The sequence below is a fragment of the Acipenser ruthenus genome, chromosome 4 (genome assembly GCF_902713425.1).
Source record: "Acipenser ruthenus chromosome 4, fAciRut3.2 maternal haplotype, whole genome shotgun sequence".
Taxonomy (NCBI): Eukaryota; Metazoa; Chordata; class Actinopteri; order Acipenseriformes; family Acipenseridae; genus Acipenser; species Acipenser ruthenus.
Window position 1 is genome coordinate 15,778,121 of NC_081192.1, and position 26,145 is coordinate 15,804,265.

General features: G+C 35.0%; 1 protein-coding gene across 4 annotated transcripts in view; it reads left to right on the plus strand.

The window, feature by feature from the left end:
• The window catches only part of LOC117399383 (laminin subunit alpha-3-like), a 120,307-nt gene that overhangs the window by 85,751 nt on the left and 8,411 nt on the right, over positions 1–26,145 (plus strand). For 3 of the 4 annotated variants that reach the window (XM_033998488.3, XM_033998489.3, XM_059022077.1), the window contains 29 exons: positions 2,328–2,441; positions 4,974–5,092; positions 5,871–5,951; positions 6,805–6,911; positions 7,588–7,638; positions 7,841–7,992; positions 8,253–8,363; positions 8,711–8,822; positions 9,021–9,188; positions 9,612–9,808; positions 10,185–10,301; positions 11,543–11,697; positions 11,926–12,067; positions 12,588–12,687; positions 13,320–13,436; positions 13,934–14,116; positions 14,903–15,054; positions 15,434–15,616; positions 16,311–16,462; positions 16,894–17,056; positions 17,485–17,612; positions 17,942–18,083; positions 18,798–18,917; positions 19,441–19,574; positions 20,011–20,128; positions 20,605–20,745; positions 21,737–21,870; positions 23,211–23,348; positions 23,475–23,628. In XM_033998488.3, coding sequence (XP_033854379.3) covers positions 2,328–2,441; positions 4,974–5,092; positions 5,871–5,951; positions 6,805–6,911; positions 7,588–7,638; positions 7,841–7,992; positions 8,253–8,363; positions 8,711–8,822; positions 9,021–9,188; positions 9,612–9,808; positions 10,185–10,301; positions 11,543–11,697; positions 11,926–12,067; positions 12,588–12,687; positions 13,320–13,436; positions 13,934–14,116; positions 14,903–15,054; positions 15,434–15,616; positions 16,311–16,462; positions 16,894–17,056; positions 17,485–17,612; positions 17,942–18,083; positions 18,798–18,917; positions 19,441–19,574; positions 20,011–20,128; positions 20,605–20,745; positions 21,737–21,870; positions 23,211–23,348; positions 23,475–23,628 — 3,885 coding nt within the window. Of the gene's footprint in view, positions 1–2,327; positions 2,442–4,973; positions 5,093–5,870; positions 5,952–6,804; positions 6,912–7,587; positions 7,639–7,840; positions 7,993–8,252; positions 8,364–8,710; positions 8,823–9,020; positions 9,189–9,611; positions 9,809–10,184; positions 10,302–11,542; positions 11,698–11,925; positions 12,068–12,587; positions 12,688–13,319; positions 13,437–13,933; positions 14,117–14,902; positions 15,055–15,433; positions 15,617–16,310; positions 16,463–16,893; positions 17,057–17,484; positions 17,613–17,941; positions 18,084–18,797; positions 18,918–19,440; positions 19,575–20,010; positions 20,129–20,604; positions 20,746–21,736; positions 21,871–23,210; positions 23,349–23,474; positions 23,629–25,068; positions 25,542–26,145 lie in introns of those variants that run through there. The other variant, XM_033998490.3, reaches the window with a different exon arrangement.

Below are 26,145 nucleotides of genomic sequence, written 5' to 3' on the forward strand. Positions count from 1 at the left end.
AAGCCATTCTCTTTGTGTACCAATAAACCACACAGTTATGTTATCACCGCAAGGGTGCTGCATTTAAGTTTTAATAAACATATGAACGTATCAAAATTGATCCTGTACACAAACAGTATTTGTAATACAAAGACCTGTTCACTTTAACTGATGTGTTAATACAGGGCTGTTCAATGCATTTCTCTTGGGCCATATATGGTATGGCTCATTTAGAAAAGTAAAGGTAGTGGATACAAGGGAGAATAGTTGTCTTTGGTAGAAGGTACATGCAAAATGAGACAAATCTAACATATTTAGCACAATAATATTGAAGCAGTGCCCATGTTCAATCTTGCCAGATGTCGACATAGCTCTTTTGGCTAAAAAGTTTGTCCGACTAAATGGATTGAATATGGTTGATATTCATGAAACAGTTATCGGCCGTTGTTGACTTTTTTGTCAACAGTCTAGAAAAGTTTGATGCATGCAAAACTTTGTGTAATCCTTCAAAACCAAAATACTTCAAAGAACATTTATTTAAAGCTTCAGGGTTTGGACCCACAGTACCGCAGCTATGAGAAAATTAGTGTTATGGGAGTTTATTAATAATTAGTACCATTTAGTTTTTAAACTGACCATTAAATTGCAGTACTAAATATTTAAAATGTTCATAAAATACTGTATATATTTTTACATGTGTATTACATTTTAGGCATTGAGTTCAACTGATGGACTAGTTATACCTGTATACAACATTGATTAGTCTGTGTGTTTTCTTGCTTTAGAATTGTACATACTGTATATTTCTGTAAACCAACAGGCTGAAGCTCGATTTCTCCAGTGGAGTTCTGCATGTTATTTAATTAACATGATACACAAGACAAATATGCATAGCCTGGAGGGAAGTGGTACACCGCTCCCTAGTCTTTCTCACGTAGGCTACAAGTTTGTGCAGTGTGATTCAGAATGAACACTGTGCAGTAACTGTCTGGTTATGTCTGACTTACCTTTGGGTGGAGACAGTGAGTGGTTGCCGCACCCAATACCACCTTTGGCTTATGCGCGTTCTGATTTGTTAACTTCAGTGTTTTTGTGTTTTGTGTTTTACCACTGAGGTGTTGCTAGCTCTGACTCACAGGCAGTTTAAAGGTGGAGCTAATAACATTTTACAGAGCTGTGACTAGTCAGCCTTGGCACTAAGGGATTTATAAGAGGAAATATTTGGCTTTAGGGATAATAATTTGCTCGCCAGTGTGTTCAGGTGAAGAAGACAGATACCTGAACGATGTGGGGAGATACATTTTGGTTGAGAAACATGAGATGGCTTGCTGTTTGGTTGGTTGTTGTAGGACATTGTTTGGGACAGAAGCAGCAACAGAGACTTTCATTCTCTCATTTAGATGGCATTGCATCAAACTCAGGAAATAAGGTAACTTAAAAATGAATCAAGTATCTTGCAGTTACTTTTTTCTGATATTGTTGCATTTACCTATTAAGCAGGTTTAATGCTTTGACTGTTAAGACATTATTCTGGCATAAAGAACTTGCTTTTTTACTCTCTCTTTCGGTTTCTATCTAGCCTCTTAAATAAGAATGGTATGCTGCAGTATATTGTACTTTATGTATTTCTGTGTTTGGATTAGAGTGAACGCACCTCGAACTCTAGCCCTTTGAACCGACACACTTGGCCTGCCACTGCCTTCTTATATAGCACCTAGAAAATAGGGGTTGGCAGTTTTTAAGACTTGATTTCTGAATAGAGATTGTAAATGACAGGATTCAAGTTTTATCTAATTAACCCCAAACTGCCTGTGGCTTTGTTGGTAAACTTAAAGTTAAATCTAAAAAATTGAGACAATACAATCAGATGGTTTGTAAAGATACAATGAAGTCATGATATATGAAGGTCGCAGTGCAATATGTACAGTATAACATTGCGTGTTGTTGCCTACTTTGTATAATTTGTAATAAGATGATAGTACCTTAATAACTGGCTATTTTTTAAAAGACAATGGGGGAGGGAGCTTGAGTTCATACAAACCACATTTGATCATCACTAAAGAACCATTTGGTGGACTGCAGTTAGCTATGTCCAGTGTAGTGCTACACTAAAAAACGATTCTGTTTCATAGCAGGGAAATACTCTTTGCGTAAGGACACTTTATTGAGTTGTAAAAAATAAACGTATGTCAATGAGCTGTTGGTGAGCAATGTATTGAGACTGGGGCAATATAGCATAACCTTAGTTGTACAACATGGAGCTTATGTGAAATGCTGGGTCGATATTTGCTTTGCAAAATTGGTTTCCATTAATCATACATTCCTTCCCCTTGTCTGAATGTATATAGAAATGTGCTCCTGGCTACTACAGAGACAATAAGGGCCTGTACCTGGGTCGCTGTGTGCCGTGCTTCTGTAATGGACATTCTAACACCTGTGAGGACGGGTCTGGAAAGTGCTTGGTAAGTGAGCAAGTCAGTATTGTACAAAGTAAAACTTCTGGAAGTATTCTGTCACGTATCTCAACATGGGCTTTCAAAGCTATCCTCGTGTTTATGGACGATGAAATTGCTGGTTTATGACCTCATTATTAATTTATTTATTTGAGAAACAATTTCATTATTTTAATTGCTGTATGCTACAGTAGCTTCAGTAGTAGTTCATTCTAAGTTCTCCCAGTGAATGGCAGTATCAGAAAAAATACAGTAGACCAATGAATTTATAATGTACAGATAGATGTACTTACTGGTAAAACCTTGAATACAAAATAGCCATCCTCAAAATGCTGGTGCAGTATAGGCACAGCTATATTATTATTTGATCATACCTGTTGTAACACAGATCTAGTACTTAAGCTTTAACAGTATTGACAAATGACAGGGACGTAATATAATTAAACCATTTTATCACCAATAAGCAATACATATCACGAAACATTTGCCAGCACTGTTAATAATGGCTCAAGCACAGTATGCTGGACAGAAAGGAAAAGGCAACACTTAGAGTAAATAAAGTGGAATAGGAAGAACACACTCTGTTTTTCAGACAATATGAATAGGACACTGGCTGATGTTTAAACCTTCTGTCTGTCAGTGTTGCTTGGGTGATTTTGAAAGAGTAAATTTGGACATATAAAGGACAGCTTATCAGTTGGTGTTATTTTTGTCAGCTGTGATCAAATTACTGGTTATAGACTGACGTATCCTCTGCCATGCTAGTGCTGTACAATAATTCACACCCCTGTTTAGACAGCTTGCCACTATTTATAATCATGGCGTTATATTTACAAATCATGTGCATTATTTAGGTCAGTCTTAAATTTATCAGATTAATCTACACACAAAATGTTTCAAAGAAGAATACTTCAGACAAATGTATTCAGCTTGTTTGTAGAAGTTTCTTTTTATAGTAGGCTATACTTAAAATAGATATTTAAAGCATTCACCGTCACGATAATAATCCTTAAAAGGATGTATTACATACTGTATTCTCTTCCTTTTTCTGTATATTCAGTCACACAGAGCTCATTTATGTAGAAAGAACCCATAGCCTCAGGCTTCTATATCACTTAATCTAATCCACTTTGCTGCCGGTAGTTTTAATCAAGCGATAACTATAGTTGTAACTTTCCCCTTAGGACATCAGTTAAGATACATTCCATGCCACAACAGAGTATCTGATAACTGTGTCAATTACACAACAGAAATGAGAGAAGTGTTGGCTGTTTTCCCTATCAATGTTCATTCTTTGTTTATGTTACATGAAACTTTACAAACACATTTTTTGACAATGAAAACATATTTGCTGTTTGCTTTTTTTTTTATCCTGAACAGATTAGCAAAAGGTAACATTCAAAACAAAAAGAAAACATACAAGATGGAGTGATTTTCCTGTTCAGTATACCACTAACTTTCCAGCACAACATTCCAGAAATGTTTTGATAGTATATTTATTTGTTAATCATGAATAACTAGATTTGACTAAAAATGTGACTAGTTAGGCTTTGCTTGGAACTGAAGTTGTTATAAGGGTGTGCCGGCTAAGTCCTCACACTGATGGTTATTGTATGAGACGGGACAGGTATAAGCAAGAATATCTCTAAGCAGCATGGGTATAAACAAGGTTGAGGACACATTCACTAAGCATTTACTCGTAAAGTTTACGACAGTCTTTTGTTGTAAAACTGAGAGACAAAAATGTTAACTATTCCTGATCTACTTTGTACTGTGATATTTTGTAACAATTGTAAGTTGCCCTGGATAAGGGCATCTGCTAAGAAACAAATAAATAAATAAATAAATAAATAAATAAATAAATAAATAAATAAATAATAATAATCTGCTTCTTGATCGTTATTTAACTTTGCCAAGTTGTATTCCATCTACGGAAAACAAATGTTACAAACTAGAGTAAATGCTACAGTAAGTTAATTTGGCATTGCAGCCATAACTTCAAACACTCTGAGGTTCAATGGCTTTTAATCTGACATAAAAGCTGTATACAGTAGGTCAAGCAACCTGATTGGTGATTAAAGTGCCTTATTGCTATATACCATTAAGCAGTTATTATTTATTATACAATTAATGCAACTATTATAATAACTCTTAGCTAAAAGCGAATGCTAGCAGCATATACATAAAGAGGCATTATGCTCACTTCTAAATACTTAACCAGTGTTCCACTGAAATCTCAGATTTCATCCATGATACGTCTCCATGCATCATTTAGTTTGTTTTGCGGATCTCATGGAACCTGAAGAGCGAGGCTGTATAAGCTGTCATGCAGATTCAGCCTATTCTTAAAAGTTTTCTTTTCAAGACCTGACCTGTTGTACTGAATGTTTTTCATATATTTGTTAGTATGATAAAAGAATGCACGAAGACATGACTCAGTCGGAGTCGACAGGGAGGGAATTGTGGTAAAGCATTATGTAAGAATACATCACCTGTGTAGAAATAGAAGGCAATGATTAACATGTTGCATTTTGTGTTTAGAACTGTCTGAGGAACACTGCGGGAGACAACTGTGAACGTTGTATGGAGGGTTACTATGGAAACGCAACCCAAGGGACCTGTCAAGTCTGCCCATGTCCTCTTGCTATAACATACAACAGGTGGAGTTTCTTTCCAGCAAAGGCTACAAGCTCATAAATGAATAAATGTTACCAGGTTGTTCCTGAAAATGGGGCCTGTTGTAGTTCCATTCATCTCACCCGGTTAACCTTTCATTAGTTTCATTTGCTGTGAAATTAACAAAGTGTTTTTATAAGTACTTCTAAGATGAAGACAGTACCTGAAATGTTAGATTGCTTGACTTAAGGGTGGATTTGATCAACATAATATCCTGCACTTTACGGCACTGGTGAATCATATTGGATTACATAAACAACCACATTCTGCTAAGAAATAAATATATAAATCATAATAATAATAATAATAATAATAATAACAATAATAATAATAATAATCCCAGGATAACCACAGATAGGTGATGTAATTCAAGGGGATTCCTCCGAGTGGTAAAATTCTGTAATAAAATCCATGTGTTGTATTTTTGATTACTACAATACACACAAATGCCTGTTTCCCAATTGTAACATTCAATTCCAAAGCTGTTGATGTTTTAATGTAAACTTGTATGTGGTAATGAGAAACAAGCTACAATCAATTTTAATGTACAGCGCTCACTCATTACTGTATAAGAACTTATCACCCTTATACTGTGGAACTCGCATAAAGTGGTATAGTTTGGCTCCCATCTGCCACATAATGCCATTACACTTCCACAAATTTCTCCAAATGAAAAAAGAAACAAGTAGGTGGATATGTTAATTACAGCAAACAACACGTATTGTATCTCTGACTAATATTCAACTTTTCTTATTGTTGCAGCTTTGCCACTAGCTGTAAGGAAGTTGGAGGACGCTTTGAGTGTTTGTGCAAGCCTGGCTACACTGGATCCAAGTGCCAATGGTTAATATTTTACTGTAATCTCTTCAAAACAATGTGGTCTCAGTTTAATAATTATTTAATTAGTAACCGACAACATGTTTGCCAAGCAGCAATGAACATAATGTACCAGGAGGTTGATTTCTTTTTTGCAGTTTTGTAACAAAATGAGAACTGTTTTAAATTTAAGTGAGCTTTCAAAAATGTTCTTTGAAATTTGTGAATTATATCAACAGCAATTTACATGTTCCATCCATTTGAGTTTGAACTGTGTGTTAGAAGGTTAAGTTAGCAAAAAAAATAAATAGAAGATGTATTTTAATATGCAACTTCTGTACACAAAGCCCGTTCACTTGATGGCGCTGGCTCTTACAACTATACAGGCACTTGGCTGATCTACACATATATAATATGAACAAGGTTTTTGTTTTTAACTTTTTTTTTTAATAACATCATATATATATATACAAAAATGTCTTCTTCAGGTGAGGTGCAAATTAAAAAAAACAAAAAAAACTTGTCTATAAATTTTGTATGTGGACCAGCATTTCATTTCACATGTGATTGATAGTGAAAGGCAGTCGGGAAACTCCACACATTAGATCAAAAAATCCATTGAACACAATATCTGAGGAATTGCTTAAGAATGATGGGAAAGAAGTAAGAGGACAGAAAAAAAATTATGAAAATGTAATTTGAATCAACTTTAAATACACATTAGAACATGGTTTTGTGCAGAAGAGAACATATTTGAGAACAAGATAAATTTAAGAAAACATTATAGCACATGTTCCTTACAGATCATAATTTTGTTGCAAGACACGAATGGGCTTATTAGTGTATCTCATGTAATGTATTATGTGTTTGCTCTGTGCAGGTGCGCTCCAGGCTACTATGGTGACCCAATAGCATTGAACGGAAAATGCAGTCCCTGTAACTGTGGCAATAATGGAAACCCTGGAAACTGTGATTCCCTGACTGGAGGTGAGTGAAGAATACAGAGGTGCCATTTTGAAAGTGATGTGCAAAACTCCCTTTTGCTATTGGACTGTGTTAAACTAGATTATCAGAGATATCTTCTCATGTGAGTTTGTCAGTGTGTGAGGGAACAATGTCCTCAGTTCTACTTGCAGGGACCCTAAATATACCTGACACACCTATTCATCCACCGGAGATGTGTACAGCATAAAATAGTCAATATGTGTGCTGTATTTAAATTTCTCTGCTGATAAGTTTCAGTCTATCACTTTTTGATTTATGTTAATGCACATCGTTTGCAAGTGGCATGTGGCTGGAGGATAAATTAGCTCATCTGTGCTAATGATACAAAAATGAAAGGCCTGGTTATTGCCTCATTAACACCCTTTGATTCCTCGCCACCAAATTGCTCAGATAACGAATAAAAGCATGCATGCCTGTTGGCCTTTGTGCGATCATAGGAGAAATATGTTTTGTGAGTTTTTAGGTTTTATTACTCACAAGCTTAGAGAAAACATTTTATGTAAAGATATTAATCACTTTTTTCTTTTATTATTGCATTACATTTATTTATTGTCGATATAGGGGAAAGTTGTATATATACTGTATATACAGGAAATCCACAACTTGATATACTGTATAATTGGATATTTTAAGTAAAACCATTTTCTCTCTAATTCAGTGTGCAGAAATATGGAGCCAAAGGATACCAGCACAGATGAAATGTGTGATGGTAGGTCATTTCAGTGCCTTAAATTGCAATTACAGATCTGGGAAATGCATTAAAAAACAAAATAAATAAACTAAAAACTGAGTACAATCCATTATTGCTAAACAGCAAAGTAAGTAATTAACAATGGCTTTTATAAAAGGAAATTAGGCAGACATGCTTCATTTGTTCACAGTGCAATTGCATTTTCTTTCATTGTTCCCAGAATGCGATAGCTGTGTTCAAACCCTCACAGATGACCTGGAAAGAATGGATCGGGATCTTGCAGATTTAAAAGCACAGCTCCAAAATGTTAATGCAAGTGCTTTTGCCCAGGAAAGAATGAAGAAATTGGAAAAAAATATTGAGGAGACAAAGGTAAAACATTTTTCGTTGAGGTCTTCACAATATAGTACATGCACACACATTACGAGAAAAAATCATTTGCTTTGGGAATGTAGTTTGTTGCAGAATGGCGTCTAGTTCTGATTTGGATTAGATATATTGCTGTATAATAATTATGAATTTGATGTGGCACGTGTTTGATTTGTTATTGTATGTTATTTTTCAATATCTTCTGACATCTCTAAAAATCAAGTTAACTTTATTGGGAAATGCTTTCTTCTTTATTGTTTCAGAACCTGCTAAACAGATACCGTTCCAATGTGACGAGCCAGAGATTGAAGGTTAACGAGTTAGAGTCTGGCACCATTGATCTTACTCAAGATATAACCATACTGGGGGAAAAGGTAATTGCCCGATACACTATGCCAAACCTGTACTTTTAGCACATTTTAGTGCTAGGAAGGTCAGGAAATGACTGCTAAAATTGCGACTAAATATTAAACATGCACTTACTGTGGACCAAAATATAAAACAGTAACATGGGAATAGTAGTTACAGGTGATGTTGTTTAAGGATCCTAATTTGAAGTCCAAAGGCAAATTAAGGAATAAAACAGGGAGGAATACTGTAGAACAATTGTAACAGTGTAAAAACATCAAAAACTACCCACTCCACTGGAGATTGTTTCAGGCGTTACATCTCCACAGACTCTCACCATAATGAACCCTTGTTCTGTGTTCTTTCCACCCAGGCGGACAAGAATTCCAAAAATACACAGACTGTGTTTAACAATATTGAGCAGACAAACCAGCGAGCCCGAGACCTGGTGTCTGAAGTCCAGGGTGTTTGGAAGAGAATTCAAGGTAAGAATTGTACTTACTGTATAATTATTCTTAAACTCATATGAAATAAGTTAATACTGTTACAAGCCCCCCTTTTTTTCGTTTCTGAAATAAAATAAAAATATATCGTGATAATGTAAATTTGGAGTAAAAATCTTTGATAATCTAGACCTCAGTTTATCAACTTTGTGTACATTGAATGGTTTTGTTTGCTTCCAGAGTTGCTCGCACAGCTGAAGGACACAAATTCAGGTGGTTCCGGGCTGCCGTCAGGGGACATTGGGAAGAAGCTGGCTGAGGCTGAGCGCATGGTGAGGGAGATGGAGCAACGTGACTTCAACACACAGAAGATGCGGGCAGAGAGAGAAAGAGAGGAGGCTCAGAAATGTAAGCAATTTTAAAATACAGATTACAGATAACACCTTTGGTTCATTATAACTAATTCCTAATTCACTAGTCCTCCAAGCTTCTTGTTGTTGACTGTGTTCAATATCCATATGTGACCAAAGGCCACATAATGTGATATCTTGTAACAATTGTAAGTCGCCCTGGATAAGGCGTCTGCTAAGAAATAAATAATAATAATAATAATACTTCAATTCTGTAGAAAAGGAGATAGGAAACCCTACTCTCTGTTTGTAGACATATGTTATAGTAATTTAACCATTTTTATAGAGATCAAATATTTATGAAAGACTGAAATAACAGTTTAGCGCTGGAGGTGTCCTGCCATTTTAGGTACTTTCTGTGGAAATTGAAAAACTGGAAGACAGGTGGCCGACAACTAATACTCCTCTATCAATATTTCAGTGCTGAACCGTGTTAAGAATAACTTGGTTAAACAACTTGAGGAAAACCAGAGAAAGTCTGAAAAGGTCTCTGACTTGCTGAAACAGTACGATACGAAGCTGAATGACCTCCGGGATGCACTGAAAGAAGCTTCTGGAGCTGTTGACAAAGCCAATCAATTAAACAGGGGAAATCTCCTTGCATTATCAGATATCAAGGTAATTGCATTTACAGTGTACACATATACAAAAGCAAGCATTCTGGACTGAAAAAAGACGGTGTAGGACCCTATGTGATGTTGACCGATGCTTTTTATACACATGAATCGGTTTACTGCCCTGCATATATATTGTAAGTGGTGGACATGCAATAATTTACTGTATATATATATATATATATATATATATATATATATATATATAGTAAATAATGTATGCACTATCAAAATGAGGAACGCTCCCGCTACTTTGCTGTAATGTTTCATTGTCATCTTCTTTCAAGGCAAATTATCATTAATAAAGGCTGACCATAGTGAAAGCACAGCAAAGTTCAATATGTTTTACTGCAGTCTACATTATCACTTTTTTCTTCCAGACGAGGATGCAAGAATTGAAGCAAGAGAAAGAAAAAGTTGAAGATCAGGTTAAACTGGCCAAAGTTCAACTTGACCAGACCAATGACCTTCTCAGGAAGCTGGACGAGAGCCGTGTGGTAAGAAAAAAACCTTCCAGGGAGAAAACACCCTTATAAAAGTTTAATAAAGTGTAATAAAACATAGTGAAAGCACGGGTAAGCATTCTAAAGAATAGCAAGGTATGGTGAAGCATATTAATAAACATGGCAAACCAAGATAAACTATGGTAAATACATAGTATAACAATGGGAAAAACATTGCAAAACTACAAAAATACTGTGGTAAACTTGCATAAGGGCACACTCTCTACTTTATATATAAGTCTGTTTGTGTTTGTTTAATTTATGACAAAGCAACACTTCTGAAAAGCATGTTACAAGCGTGTGTGTGGCACACTGTTTATTTGATTTCCAGCATTGAGCAGAGCGCCTAGTCAAATACGGTACAAGAGACGGTACCAAAGAGTAGTTATTAAAAAAAAAAAAGTTGTTCTTGGGCCATCATCCTTAAAATTAAACTCAATTTATTTAGAAAAAAAATGAGGGCTGCAAGTTTGGTTTGGTTTTGTAAGCCCTTGAATGTCCAGTGCTTGAGTGTCACAAACTTCTGTGGTACTGTTATAAAGCAATATGCAGACACTTTACTGATACGTGTAACAAGGGATTACTAACGTTTTTAAACATTTATTTGTACAATACTGAATTACATTTTGATGCAATTTGTATCATAGCTGATAGGGTTACCAACAACTTTTATATAAATTACTGTTATGAGAAATACAGGGTTTCTAAATTATTTTTAAATACAAAACATTACATTGACTTAATAGTAGTAGGGTCAAACTAGTTCATATTTTGCATTTAACTTTTTGAAGTTTGCGCACCCCTAGAAAAAGTAGCCACATCCTATGAAAGCTTACTGTAATGTATTTAACTACTCCTCCTTCTGATCACAAAAAATGAACTAGTGACTACAGAAGGCAGCTTAGTGTCTTTCCTTTGTTGATTAAACGATAATTAAATTATGTGATGAGTGCTTTTGACTCTCTTTTTAAATGCCTGGATTTTAATAAAAAGTCAGTTAGGCTTTTTCCACTCTGTCTCACTTCATTGGAATCAGTCATTCAGCTGAAGACTGTGCATGGGAGCCTGTGTGACGTTTGTTTATTGAAACTACCATGTCCACATATCGGGATATCGGGATTTGGAATCTGAATGAAAAGGAATTACAGAGATTCCACTTGTCATTAAATGAATCAGAATGTATTTAATGCATGATGTGCAACTCATTCTAACTAGGTGTTTCTCTTTATCCTCAGGAGTATGAAAGGCTCGCAGCTCAGCTCGATGGAGCAAAATCAGAACTCGGTGATAAAGTAAAGGAGCTTTCTCAAGTTGGAAGCAAAGAAGACATTGTTTTGAAGGCAGAGGAGCATGCACGGAACCTAGATCGGCAGGCAAAGGAGTTGCAAGAGTAAGCAGCATTATTATCCACAATATTGGGGAAGCACTTGCGGTATGCGCAGAATTGTCTAAGCTACTGGTATTTATTATGGGATATTTATTACAATAAACAATTCCACAAGTTGTGAGGATAGTGAGCATGTACTTTTTTATACGGTTCAAGAACAAGTGACTTTATATGTGTCCTTGGTATGGATATGTGAACCATTGTTTTTTTTTTTTCTCTCTCGTCTTGTAGGGCTGTGAAAAATGCAAGCAGTAATTCCGCTGTGCGCTGTGCTGTTGACGGTATTGAGGCTTATAAGAATATCACTGATGCAATCAAAGCTGCTGAGGATGCAGCTAACAGAGCCAAAGAGGCTGCCGACAATGCCCTAAATGTAAGCTTTACGACAGGGCTTTGGTACTCGCTATGCAGTTAATTAGTCTATTGTAAGTCTGGTTTATAATTTAGGTTCTAAAGGTCAAACTCTTTTTTATTTCTTTGTGAAGAATACAGTACACCAGCTGGTGGTGTTTTCATATCTGTATGTATGTATGTATGTATGTATGTATGTATCATCCATAACTAAGAAAAAAGACACTTAACAAATTCAATGACAAACATTTGACTCTCACTGGATGATGTGGACTGCACCACTAAGACATTGATACAGATCACTATTCGAAATATTTGTCATTGCATGTGTGTATAGAACAAAAGATACAAGCTGAAAAATAAGAATCTGGGGTGCAGGACATAATGACAGACTTTTTCATGATACTCTAATGCTGTATTTAAAGCTCTGTCTGTGTGTGTATTTATTTATTTTCTTATGTTCGTCTCTGTTAATTCATTCATTCATTCATTCATTCATTCATTCATTCATTCATTCATTTGTTTATGCATTATTTTTGTAGACCGTGCAACAAGAGGACTTGAATAGCAAAGGCAAAAAGCTAAGAGACGATGGTGACAAACTGTTAAACGATGCAAAAAATACAGAGGCAAAGTTGAAAGGTAATCTGTTGTGTTTATTTATTATGTTTAATTGGGTCATTTCTTGTCAAATAAATCCAAGTGGGTTGCCAAACTCTTACAGAACTGGAAAAAAAAGTCAGAAAGAAACAACCATACAAGTATTTAGAACAATAATTCTCTTTATTATTTGAACTCTGTGGTAAACTCCTAAAAGTTCGAAATGGGTGAGAATATTTACAACTTTTTACTCGCAGTGCTTTACATTTCTACATATGTAAGAGAGGAGACAACAAACTACACATGCAAACTATACATATTAAAATGCACGAAACAAAATACTTTCACACACTGGGTTCTGAATTTGAAGAGCTCCAGCTTACCAGGAATGCAGCTCATGCTTATGTTTTGATGTGGTTTACGCTGTGACTTCACTCTACTTCCACATTTTAATCGTTGTTGATACACCAGCTGTAGTAGCCATGAGCAACAGTTTCAAGAAACTCACCTCTTTATCTAAACTATTAATATATCAGTAACAGCTGTATATTAGCACTACCACAAGGAAAGCGCTTTCGGTGGTTCAGTTTTCTCTTATTACACAGCGTTTGAGGGAGTAAAGAGCATCTGCAGCAGTGTCATAAATACCCTTTCTGTCATTCTTGATTTTACAGAGGCTATCCCCGAACTTAACAATTTAAACAAACGTTTTGAGGTTGCAAAAAACAAGGAGAAAACCCTGCAGAACGACCTGCGATCAGCACAAGATGAACTCGGCAATATTAAAAGAGGTAAATAATACAGGTTTGAGTCCTCTGAGAAGTAAGGTTTTTTTCCCACCAGGTGTCAAATTTTTGTTGCATGACCTGTTTTATGAAAAATCTCTTTGGTCCTTGAGGATATTCCCTACTCAACTGTTTGTTTTAAAACAATGGGGGTCTATTTTAATGATCTAAACTGTGGTGCATCTAAATACTGTTGTCCTAAAACTAAAACCTTTTCCCAGTGTAATTTTATTGTGTTAAGTGATATTAATCAGGGGTGGTCAGTAAATCCACCCATAGGGGTAAGCACAGGAGTTATACAGTTATACACAGGAGTTATACAGTTAAATGCTGGCAGTATTTAGTTCTGCCACAGTTAAGGCTGTTAAAACAGGCCCAGTATTTACAAATGTTAACTTTCTAAAATCATAAATGTGGAAACAAATGTCAACAACAAGCAAAGTGCATACAAAATGTGTTGAATCATGGAAGTAAAATATCTTTTCTGTGTGTTTTTATTTCAGATGATATTTCAGACACTATCAACCGTGCAAAGGATATGGCTGGCAGGGCCCAAGACAAAGTAGGGGATGTTATGAACAAGTTGAACCCAATCAAAACTGAAGTGGACAAGATTAAAAACAGTAATGGGGCCAGTCCCGTTGATCCCAATTTAAACAAGGTTTTAGATGAAGTTGATCAATCAGGTAAGTTTATGAAATGGTCTGATTTCAAATTCACATTCAGTAGTTCAATAGCACCCTGTGCTATCATATCAATCCCTGTTAATCTGAAATTCTAAAGATTGATCTATGTTGATCTAGTTGACCACACACATACATACATACATACATACATATATATATATATATATATATATATATATATATATATATATATATATATATATATAGTAATGGCAAATGGCGTTTATGGGATAGAAAGGATGATGCTACTAGTGATACAGTTGAAGTTACTCACATAGGCTGCTGCAATACATATATATATATATAACTTGACTGGTGGATAACTTGACACCTTCACTTAACTCGACAGGCAGTCTTGCTCCTGGATTTTCTCCATATAAAATATATGCATCCTGCCTCTTTTAATATTTGAATTCGACACCACGCTTTACTCATAACATGACACTTTTAAAAAGACTAGTGGATAACTCAACGCTGTCGTTTAATGTGACTGAACTCTACGTGACACTATACTGTAATTGATTCATTCACTGCAGTTCTTTCAACTTTTCATAAGGACATTTCACTAAAAATGAACTTGTAAATACTGTAATACTGTAAATGTGTGCATTCTGTTACTTATATATGCATGTTAATGCCATGGCTCATGTGCACCCGTGGTTAACTAGACACCTTGGATAACCGATGTTGACTGTATGTGTGTGTATATATATATATATATATATATATATGTTTAACATTTTGGACCATCTTTCTCTGCTCTGCCTTATTTGATGTTTCTTTCAGTGAAAAACTTAAGCAGTGCCATCCCAACACTCTTGGACAAGATGGACAAGGTTGAGGAGATGAGCCGGCAACTAACCCCTAGCAGTAACATCTCTGACAATGTAGAGCGCATCAAGGAACTGATTAAGCAGGCCAGGGATGCTGCCAACAAGGTGTGTTTTTATAGTCTGTTATTTGTGCCGAGTTTCTATCTGTCACTGGGAGTTTAAAGTGATTGGAAAACCATCCTTTTTCAATTCCAATTATAAGAAGCATGTCTTGACAGGTCAATTAAACAGAAAATGGTACAAAACTAGTTACAGTAATTTAAGGTCTGTTCGTTACTAAATCTGTTACATAAACTGTTAGATTTTCCGTAATAAATGTATTTTGGCCTGAAAACCTTAATGAACTGTGTTCAAGCTGACATGTGGATCAAACAAATCATGTACAGTTTATATATATATATATATATATATATATATATATATATATATATATATATATATATATGTATATGTTTAACATATTGTTTCTATTATGTGTTCACAGATTGTTGTGCCCATGATTTTCAATGGCAATTCTCATGTAGAGGTACAGCCTCCCCGTAACCTTGAAGACTTGAAGGCCTATACTTCCCTGTCACTGTACCTCCATAGACCTGTAGTCAGAGGAGACCGCCGTCGCCAGACGGACAGTGGAAATATGTTTGTGATGTACCTGGGCAAAAAAGATGTGAGTTGTTGTAAAATGACTGTATCACAAAAGATAAAGGATATATATAGATAGATAGATAGATAGATAGTGTATATGTATATCACTGTATTACAATTAACTATGTGAGTAACTTCAACAGGGCTATTACTGGTGATTTCGCCTTTCTATGCCATTAATGCTGTTTGCTTTCACTAGTTAGAAACCTCAGAACATTAGCACACATTGCAGAGAATCTGACAGGATGTCTATTCTTTTATTTTGGTCGTTGGATAAATAAATAATAAATGATAATTTAAAAAAATCATGTCGGAATGATTCTTGACATGGTCAATTATCAAATGGTAATGCCCTTTAAGGGTTCAGTAAAAACCGCAACCAATCCATTTCTGAATACTGCAGAGTGTTCATTATCACAGGACGGTAGATGTCCTCTTTGGCAAATGTGACAATATTGAAACTCACTTTAAACTGCTTAAATTTCAAGCAGCTTTGAGTGATCCAGTATAAAATACCGTCTTGTTTCACAAACCTTTAAACTCTCTTTTTTTTTTTTTTTTTTTTATAATTCATATTTGTTTAATAATGTAACTAATTTACGTTTTTGCAGAGGAAGAGAAAGTTTTATTATAGAAACCATCTCTAAAGCGTATCTTTAGGCGTCGACCATTATATAAGGGGCGCATTTAGAACATGTATTTTTTTTTCTTTTCAGGCTTCGACAGACTATATAGGCATGGCTCTGAGAGACAATACGCTTTTTTGTGTTTACAACTTGCGAGGTAAAGAGCTTGAGATTCAGATGGACACAGAGGTCGCAAAAAGTCCTCAAGACCAATCTATTCTGGACAAGGTCAAGTTTGAGAGGTAATATAGTGTTTTAATTGTTAATTTATTAATGCTGATTTTCTAAAACCGTTCATGATGTGTGTGATATCCCTGACTTCTTGTTATTTTGAAATGGTATCATGCCATATATTTACTGTACTATTATTATTACAGTATTGTTATTTCCCCATCAATCAACTAAGCTTAAACATATGTTTAGAATCTCATCTTGTGCACAAAGTAGTAATTATTATTCTAAAGATTCCTTACTTAGAACATGAAAACACTTCGCTTCAAGTTGGAAAAAATGTTTATGTGACTTTAGTTAAGAACAGCTTTGGTAGAAAAATAATAAACATAAAGGCAAGCTTTAAAGATTTAGCAATTAGGGGAAAGAAAACTCTTAAAACGATATGAGGTAGCCCTGCAATATTTTATGTATTTACTACTGTATGTATTCATGTTTGCAGGATTTACCAAAATGCAAAACTCCTTTACACTAAATCATCCACTTCTACCTCACCGGAAAACCAACCACCAATAACCAAAGACGGGGATTACACTGATAACCTCCTAAATCTTGATCCCAATGATGTTGTGTTTTATGTTGGAGGATTTCCCGCTGAGTTTAAGGTAACATTTTAAATACTTATCAAACAAAAAAGACCATTAACCGGTTTCTTTCTTTTGAAACAAACTTATTCCAAACAATGCCTTAACAGTGTCCTCAAGCCAATCAATCTCAACGGGTAAAGCAAAAAAAACGATGTGGTAATTTATAGGGAGGAAGGACACAGAGTACAACTGCTGTATAGCTTGTTAGACAAAACAGCGCAATTAGCAATCATGTAAGTTAGCAAGGAAATGACAAAATGAATGAAACTAATAACAGAGAGTTATAAAGTATTTAGATCTGCCACCATTTAGATCAGTTGAATTGAGTTAATTGGGGGAGTCTATTGTAATGACCAATCCAGGTTCAAACCGGTTCTCACTATTACTTCAGCTGGGCACACACTTATTAACAATGTTTTTTTTTTTGTATTTTTTTTTGCTGACAGCCACCACGTACCCTTAATTTACCAAAATACAAGGGCTGCATTGAATTAGATGCCTTAAATGACGAAGTCATCAGCCTGTATAACTTCAAGAAAGTTTACAACGTGAACGTGGATTCACCCTGCAAAAGGTAAAACAGTGATTTTTCTACTTTATTTATCGCAGAATGAATTTATTTTGAGTGCTGCTTTATGTCTTTTTATTAACATTTAGAAGTGAAATGTCAGCCAGTTAACAAAGAATAAAATGTGCTATTGAATAAAATGATTTATACTTTCATTAAAGGCACCTTTTAATTGTGCTAGTCTTTATTTACTGTCTTATTATAACTTGATTTGTACTGTAATATAATTGTAGGGTTAATCCATTGCCCTGTTTACAGCTGAGGTTATGACACTGGTAATATTGTAGTTGATTTAATAAAAATCTTTGTGTGTAAACATTACTTTTGTGTTACAGATACAAAGAAGGATCTGACCAGTATTTCTTTGAAGGCACTGGTTTTGCACGTATAGACCTAAAAGACAAGTTTATCGGCCAATATGAGTTTACTATTCAAACAAACTCAGATAATGCATTACTGTTCTACATTGAAAATGAGGTAAATAAAAACAGCCTTGAATATACCACTGGGGGAGCAACAGGGATATAGTGGAGACGTCTTGCAAATGTATTTGTCTGAGAGTATCAACCTGAAATAAGAATAGTATCAAATATAGTAAATAAAATAAAAACTACTAGCTTCAGAAGAGGCTAGTAAGCATGGTTTCTAATCTGGGTTACAGTTAAACTTGGGCCGTGATGTACACACTGCATACAGACCAAACATTGACTCTACTATTACACATGCCAACATTCTCTTGTATTATTTTATCATTGTTACAACATACCCTGTTACTGTTGGTACATCCTGCCACCGTCTCATCAGGAATCTTTAATTAAACTTAACTGCTAATTTTAAAGGGCAGTATAACCTATAGCTAATACCTACTGTGTGAGAGAATTGTTTATAAAGCAAAAAAAAAAAAGCTTAGTTTAGCTTAGCTTAAATCACAAAACACATGCATCTGTTGAAGGAACGTCCCTCTTCAATCTGCATGGTCTGTAAACAGCTGGGCACTTCTGAGTCGTCATTCCCGATACGATGATGATGGTTGCAGTCTCCCCAGATATACAGTATTAATGACGTAACAATTCAAGTGACAGTGTCATACAGTGTATGTACTGTATGTAACTAGTTTAGGTTGTTTGAATATGGAAGTCAGGTCATATATAATGCTAAACGTGTTTTTTTGTTGTTGTTGTTTTTTTGCAGAAGAACCACTTCATTGTAACCTTAGAGCAAGGTAAAGTTGTATGGCGTGGCAAAGTTGAAAACATGCAAGTAAAAGAAACAAGAACATCAGAGAAGATCTTTAATGGAAATGACGCCGTGGTAACCACTTCTTTATAATCACAACCGCAGCTTCAGCATCTTTTTGTCTGTTGTCTTTGATGCTTTATCTTTTGTGATACAGTCATCTCAAACTTAGAGATAACACAATACTGCCGTAAATCTGACCTGCTGTGCAATTCCAGTCATTTATATAGGTTTAGAAAGACACACATGATATAGCAAACATGTATTTTAGTTTTAAAATGTAACCTATGATACTACACTAGGTAGAAGAAAGGTCTCAGTTTGCTTGTCTTCCTTTCTAGGAAATCTGTTACATTTTCATCTCAGCAGTGTCCTTAGAGTTAAAAACTGACTGCAAAGTCGGTCAGCTGGTTGGTTACTGACAGGACAGAAGGTCCTGAAGGAGTGTGGGCAATTTCACTCTCCAGGTGAAATGACCATGAAAGTGCAAGACTATCCAAAAGCAAGGCCTGCAAACAGAGATTTCTTAGACTGTATATTTTATTTCTGTATATTTTATTTATTAATATCTAATGTTTTTTTCTTTTTTTTCTTTTAGAGGATGGTTATATATTTAAGGGATAAACAATTCATTATATCTATGGGTAGCAACCTTATCAGAGAAAGTATTGATATACAAGGCCCCTTTAGTGAATATTACATTGGTGGAGTAACAACATCGATAAGAAAGAGGTAAACTCAACTGATTTTCATTTTATCACTTTTCCAAATGGTTCTCTCCATAAAGTTCTGCAGAGAAGTCGCCAAGTTACAAATGTTTGTTATAGCTTTTTATTTCTGTGGGCAGCAGTGTGGAGTAGTGGTTAGGGCTCTGTACTCTTGAACGGAGGGTCGTGGGTTCAGTCCCAGGTGGGGGACACTGCTGCTGTACACTTGAGCAAGGTACTTTACCTAGATTGCTCCAGTAAAAACCCAGCTGTATAAATGGGTAATTGTATTTACAAATAATGTGTAAAAAAAAAAAATTTAATTGTATGTAAAAATAATGTGATATCTTGTAACAATTGTAAGTCACCCTGGATAAGGGCATCTGCTAAGAAATAAATAATAATAATAATAATTTCTCTAAGTATTTTAGTCATAATATATTTTTTTCTCTTTTCTCCAGTAAAAATATAAACATCCCACCACTAAGAGGCTGTGTTAAAAACATGAAACATCCTAGTGGTAACGCAGAACTCAGAGACACAGTTGGCATTAGTAGAGGATGCTCAAGTGACTCATTGGTATGTATAAATTACAGTTGTGTTGTCAGATAGAAGGAATCATGAGCTATACTTAATTTGGGACTTGGTACCAAACTATATATATATATATATATATATATATATATATATATATATATATATATATATATATATATATATATATATATATATATATATACACAGATGAACCTGTTTCATATCATGATTGCTGTGCAACTGAGCTATCTGTCTATCTATCTATCTATCTATCTATCTATCTATCTATCTATCTATCTATCTATAGTGTTGCAATATTAAATTACTTTCAGTGAAATGGGTAAAATAACATTTAGAAAGTTATTACATTGCTGTATGTTTTAAAGTGTACATTTGTATTATGTAATCATGGACCACCAGTTGGCCAGAGCGGATACTGTCTAAAATGTTAATGTGTCTACTGTGCTTTGTTTTGTTTTTCTTTCTTTTTTATAATCCCATTCTTTCTTCCACTATAGCTTGCTCGTTTCGCAAGTGTCGGACTCGGAGGGTATCTGGACGTTGCCCCAAATGGTTTTGAACTTACCAACGACGTAGTGGTAGGACTGGGTTTCAGAACAACACAGACTAATGTCCCTCTTCTGCAGAACAGCCAGGCGGTAAGGAGGTTTTCTCAGAAGGCCGGTAAAAAATGATCTTGCTAAATTGTAAAGGGATGCACCAAAAAATGACTGTGTTATTTTTTTTTATTTTTTTTTACTATTAGACTGAAGAGAGCCTTTTGGTACAAAAAAATGATTCACTTCTTGCGAAACACCTGCATGTTCTCAAAGCCCAGTCCCAAATTATTTGAGTTCCAAAACAACACATACTGTATTTGCTAGAGACAAGTTGAAAATACAGCAACTTGTATTCAGCTACACTGAATTGCTTTTTTCTTGTAAGCCCCATTTTAAGAGGCATTAGAAAATGATTACCATCAGCCAATCTGCTTCAAGCTCTTGCAAGATTCTATCAGACAGTAGTCAGCATACCCATCAGCTGTGATTCAAATCAATCATTTTACATCCCCAACTTCGGGGCAGTGTGAACTACTCTTTCTTGCAGTGTGGATCACTAGTTAGCACCTGATTCACTGCTGTTGGTGTAAAATCTGAGCTACAGTAGACTCAGAATATGCTCTGCCAGCAACCTATATTTCCTGTTACAACAACTACAGCAATACAGACTCTGTTTGATTTGTTTCAGTTCACTGACAATGTTTATTCTTTTTTAGCATTTTGAATTTTTTATTTTTTTTATAAACATGATGGGACTATGAATATTTCTCGCCCATTGGTGCACAATCAGAGACAACAAAATTAATCTGGGTTTATATGTTGTATTTTGTTTTTGTTGACTTTCGTTAGCTCCCTCGGCTTAGGAAATATACCTACCTCCTGAAACATATTGCTAAAAAAGTCAGTTGCATGAGTCAAAAGTTTAAATATAGGGCCAAAAGTCGTAATGGAAGAAGCATATAGAAAAAAGTAAGAAATGAGAAAAGAAATTGATGGCTAGTAAACACCTTAATAAATATGGTCCTAAATCCTTTACTGTTTAAGTATTAAGTATTGAACATATAGTAAATATTTTCTTTTCTACCTTTAGGGCAGCAAACTAGATCTGAGATTGAATGAGAATGGCTTTGTCACATTTAACCTAGACGGTAAAATATTGAAGACAGATAAGAACTATGGGGATGGTAAATGGCACTATTTGGTTGCTACAAAAAATTCAGAGGGGTAAGTATATAATATATATATATATATATTTTTATTTACAATAGTTTTAGCTGCTGGTGTCATGTGGAGATTCTGATCAATATGAGCGACACTGGTCTGTTTAAAGGGGTTATAGCAGATTAAATAATTCCATAAAATATCACCTGTGCACCTACTTGCACTATGCAGGCCTAGCATGTGTTTTGAGAGGTACACTTAAGCCACACACTCAGTCTAGGATTCTAGGGGGCTCATGTGGGATCATAATACAAGAAATGCATTACGCTAGCTTTTCTGTTCCCATGTTGTCCATATCACAGCGGTATATTCTGAAACATATTGCCTCTTTTGAAATTGTTAATCACACATTGTGGTTTGTAATTCAACTGGGCAATACATTTTTCAACATTTTTCAACAATGTATCTAGATCAGGGGTGGGCAATTCCAGTCCTGGAGGGCCGCTGTCCCTCCTGGCTTTTATTCTTCTAAATTACTTAATCAGACCAATAATTGGTAATAATTGGTCCAATTAAGTAATTTAAGTTGGTTTAGAGGAGGAATGTACCAACAACGTCGCTTTTGATTTGTTTTAACCTCTTGTTTAAGAGGTACAAACTCAACACATCTCCTAAAATGTTAATTCTTCCAATTATGCGAACGCCTGACGTATCACATTCATCCGCAACAGAAGTATGAACCAACCCTTAGGGTCTTATTCATAAGCATTAGCTGTACTGTATTTATGCATGTGAAATTGAATAGAGTTTCTTATTTTATAATCTCAGCTGTTCTTTCTCTTATTGCACAGTAATGTTGGTAATACACCTATTATAATAGCTGCATATCTTTAATAAAGTCTATAGGATAAGGGTCTTAAAGATCAACATGCTAAGAATCTAAAATATCAGTTATACCTTTACCACTGTATTCTTTTTGTTGTTTTCTATTTCAGTCATTATACAAGGCTCTCAAACATTGACTAACATGTAACCATTCACTGCAACTGTCTGGCCCCAGTGGATATATGAAACATCACATTTGTTCGATGTAGTATTTATTACTATGTATTACTTGTATATTCTTACAAGAGGCAAGGGGATTAATTGCTTGTCTAACTGCTGTACTTAGAAAGAAATACAAGTTGTAGAGTCTTCCAGTATGTACTTATGAATGAGACAGAAAATGATTTATAAAGTGCATCTAAACAGGATGAAAAATGCAGTCAAGATAACTTGTGAAATGTCATACCCATGCCAATTTGCTTTTTAACAGTAAGCATTTGCAAGCATAAGATGCTACGGTACATTGCCAATGGTAAGTACTAAATGTTAAATGTCTTAACAACTTGCTCCCTTTTTAGGACCAAACTCATAGTTGATGAAACAGAAGAAGGGAAAGTTGGACCCCGTTCAACCTCAGATGTCCAAAACAATAAAAGCAACATATATCTTGGAAAAGACCAATTTGATGGTTGCATCACAGATGTTTATTTAAAAAGGTAATTTCAATCAAAACATTTTCACTATTTGTTTTTAATACTAATTAAATATGTTCCACTGGGTATATGCTTCCCTGCAGATCTGAAGCTGGGAACCATGCATTTCATTTTCTGATTACATTTCAGGTCAACTGCTCCTTATGATGTTGAGGACTTAAGGACATACTCGAAAACAGAGAATGTATCGCTGGGTGTCTGCAACACTGAAGAGCCACCTCAATCAATAATGCTCAAGAAAAACTGGAGCCGCACAAATTTAAACAGGGATAAACCAGTCAAGGTTAGTATCGGTTCTTCTATACCAGCATTAACCTTCAGGGCATAGGGTAACAAATACAATAGGAAGACACATTGAAATGACAAAGAAATCTTGCAGGTTGACAAAAAAAAAGCTACCATAATAGACGCACCCTTTGGGTCCTAGAGCTTTGCGTAATCAATACAAATTTTGCTTTTCAACTAACTTGGAAGTTTGACCCAGCTCCAACCTTGTTGCCAGTTGGCAAAATGAGTACATTTTAAATAACAGGTGGATCATTTGCTATACATAATTTATCGGTGCTTGACACACCACTCCAGACAGAAAGGACTGTGACGTACAGTACAGCATAGAACCCACAACATTACTAATCTGAGGGAGTCCGTAGGTCAGGCTTGTAATGCTTTCTTACATAGTAGTGGCACACAATCAATAAGTGTACAGAAACAGTTAGTTCCTTACTGCAAAGTAACACCCAGTGTTAAATAAGAACTGCTAATCTTAAATAAACTTACCTAAAGAATAATTTGTTAACATTGCCTAATAATAAGGGACAATTGTGGCCATTGTGCCTTTGATGTGTTTTAAAGATAAATGGTTATGTTTTTGTTTTAATATAACTACCCCTTCCTCTGTCAATAAATGAAAGTCCAACAAAATGTTTATAAAGTTTAACATAATAAAATAGGGTCAAGTCTGTGTGTCACACCCATCTGCACAAATAATTTCCCTGAGGCTGACAATCTGATCACAACAAAAAAAACATCTGAAAGGAGGCTAGCACTATACTCCCCATGTAAAACACGATGGGGTACTGGGTATTATGCAGCTGAATATCATGCCTCTGAGTGTTAAGGGGCTTGGATATAAAAGGCACGGCAAGTTTAAAAGCACAACTCTGCAAATGATCTGACACACTGGTTTGAAAGCCCAAAGGATACCGTGTTGAATTAATACATACAGTACATACCAATCACTGACACAAGATGCAAATAAATAATTGCAAAATTAAAAAAAGAAAAATGGAATGCAAAGAAATACTGATAGAAACACTTCTGCAGTGAAGACAACAGATTAACTCTTGAGTCTAAAGGATCTGTTCCGATAATAAATATACTGTGATTTTTATTGTCAATCTTTAAGACTTGACTTAATAGTGTTTCATTCTTCAGAGTATGCTTCACAGTGCAAGACATATTTGAAACATTTTTTTTTTTAATGAATTTGAATTCCCTTTTCATCACCTTAACACATATGTAACCATTATTATAAAAAATGATTTAAAAAGAAAAGAAAAGTTTTACTATTGCTTCATTGTTTAGTTGACTGAATGTGACATGCAACAATTTTACATTTGCAAGGTGTAACTTGGCACTTATTTAGGTGTACACTAAAGAAGTAATGTGCCTACAGTACAGGTGTGTTTCCATATTTACATGATTTATACTGCTTTGTTTTCAGAGGTGAAGAAAAGGATATGGATATTCAGAGCCTTCCCCAAAGGTTCTGTACAAGTGAACAATAACACAGACCGGGGGGGGGGGGGGTTGACTACTCTATTTAGCTTGTAAAAAATAAACCTTCCACATCCACATTACTTTCTTAAGGGGAAAAAAAATGTTTTGATATGAAATGGTTCATTTTATTTTATTTCTTAAATCTGGAACATTTACTAAATAAACACTTTTAAAAAACTGTATTTCAGTTGTATGTATGGTAGCCAATGGGAATGCATTACTGTACATCAAAAATGGGTACATATGTGCTTTAATGTGCACTTCTTCATTTCATTTGCCATAAGAGACCTCTATTTTTATATGAAATAGAGAAATACATTTCACTGATGTAGGTGGTGGTCGTCTATTTTGCATGAACAACTCTGTATCCATTGCATAAATACAAACAATACATAAATTAAATATATCTGAATGGTGTGTTTGTTTGTTTCTTTGTTTGTACAGTATCAAAGACACAAATGGGACTACTAGTTAAGTTATAACTACAAGAGCTCTGATTGTCTGAGGAAGTGACTGTCTTCCAAGTGTATTAAGTCCAGGTTGAGATTTGTATACTAGTGAGGGAGATGACTGTCTCCAGGTGTGCTCTGTGCAATCTTCTCTTGTAGCTTTTATACAACAGGTTTCTGGTCGTTCTTGTTCTATGGTTGCGGTCAGTAAGACTGTTCATTAAGGCTTTTTATCCAGGCTTTACTGTGTTGTTTTATCACAGGACAACATGGTTTAATATTCCCACTGAAACTGAATGGCATGATAGTAGGGCTACATATAATTAGACTTCACTATAAAGTAAATCACTTGGGTTAACATACGTATCCCCAGTCTTCATTCAGTGGTATTATAATGAGATACTTATTTGGGATACATGTGTTTCTTTTGTGTTTTTTTTTTTTTTTTTCACAGGGTCACATAAGCTATTTGAATGAGATACTGTAATATCAATAGGCAAATGCATAGATAATTCTAATGTTCAGATTTCATGTAATGGACTGTAGATAATAACTAAGCATGAAAAATAAAT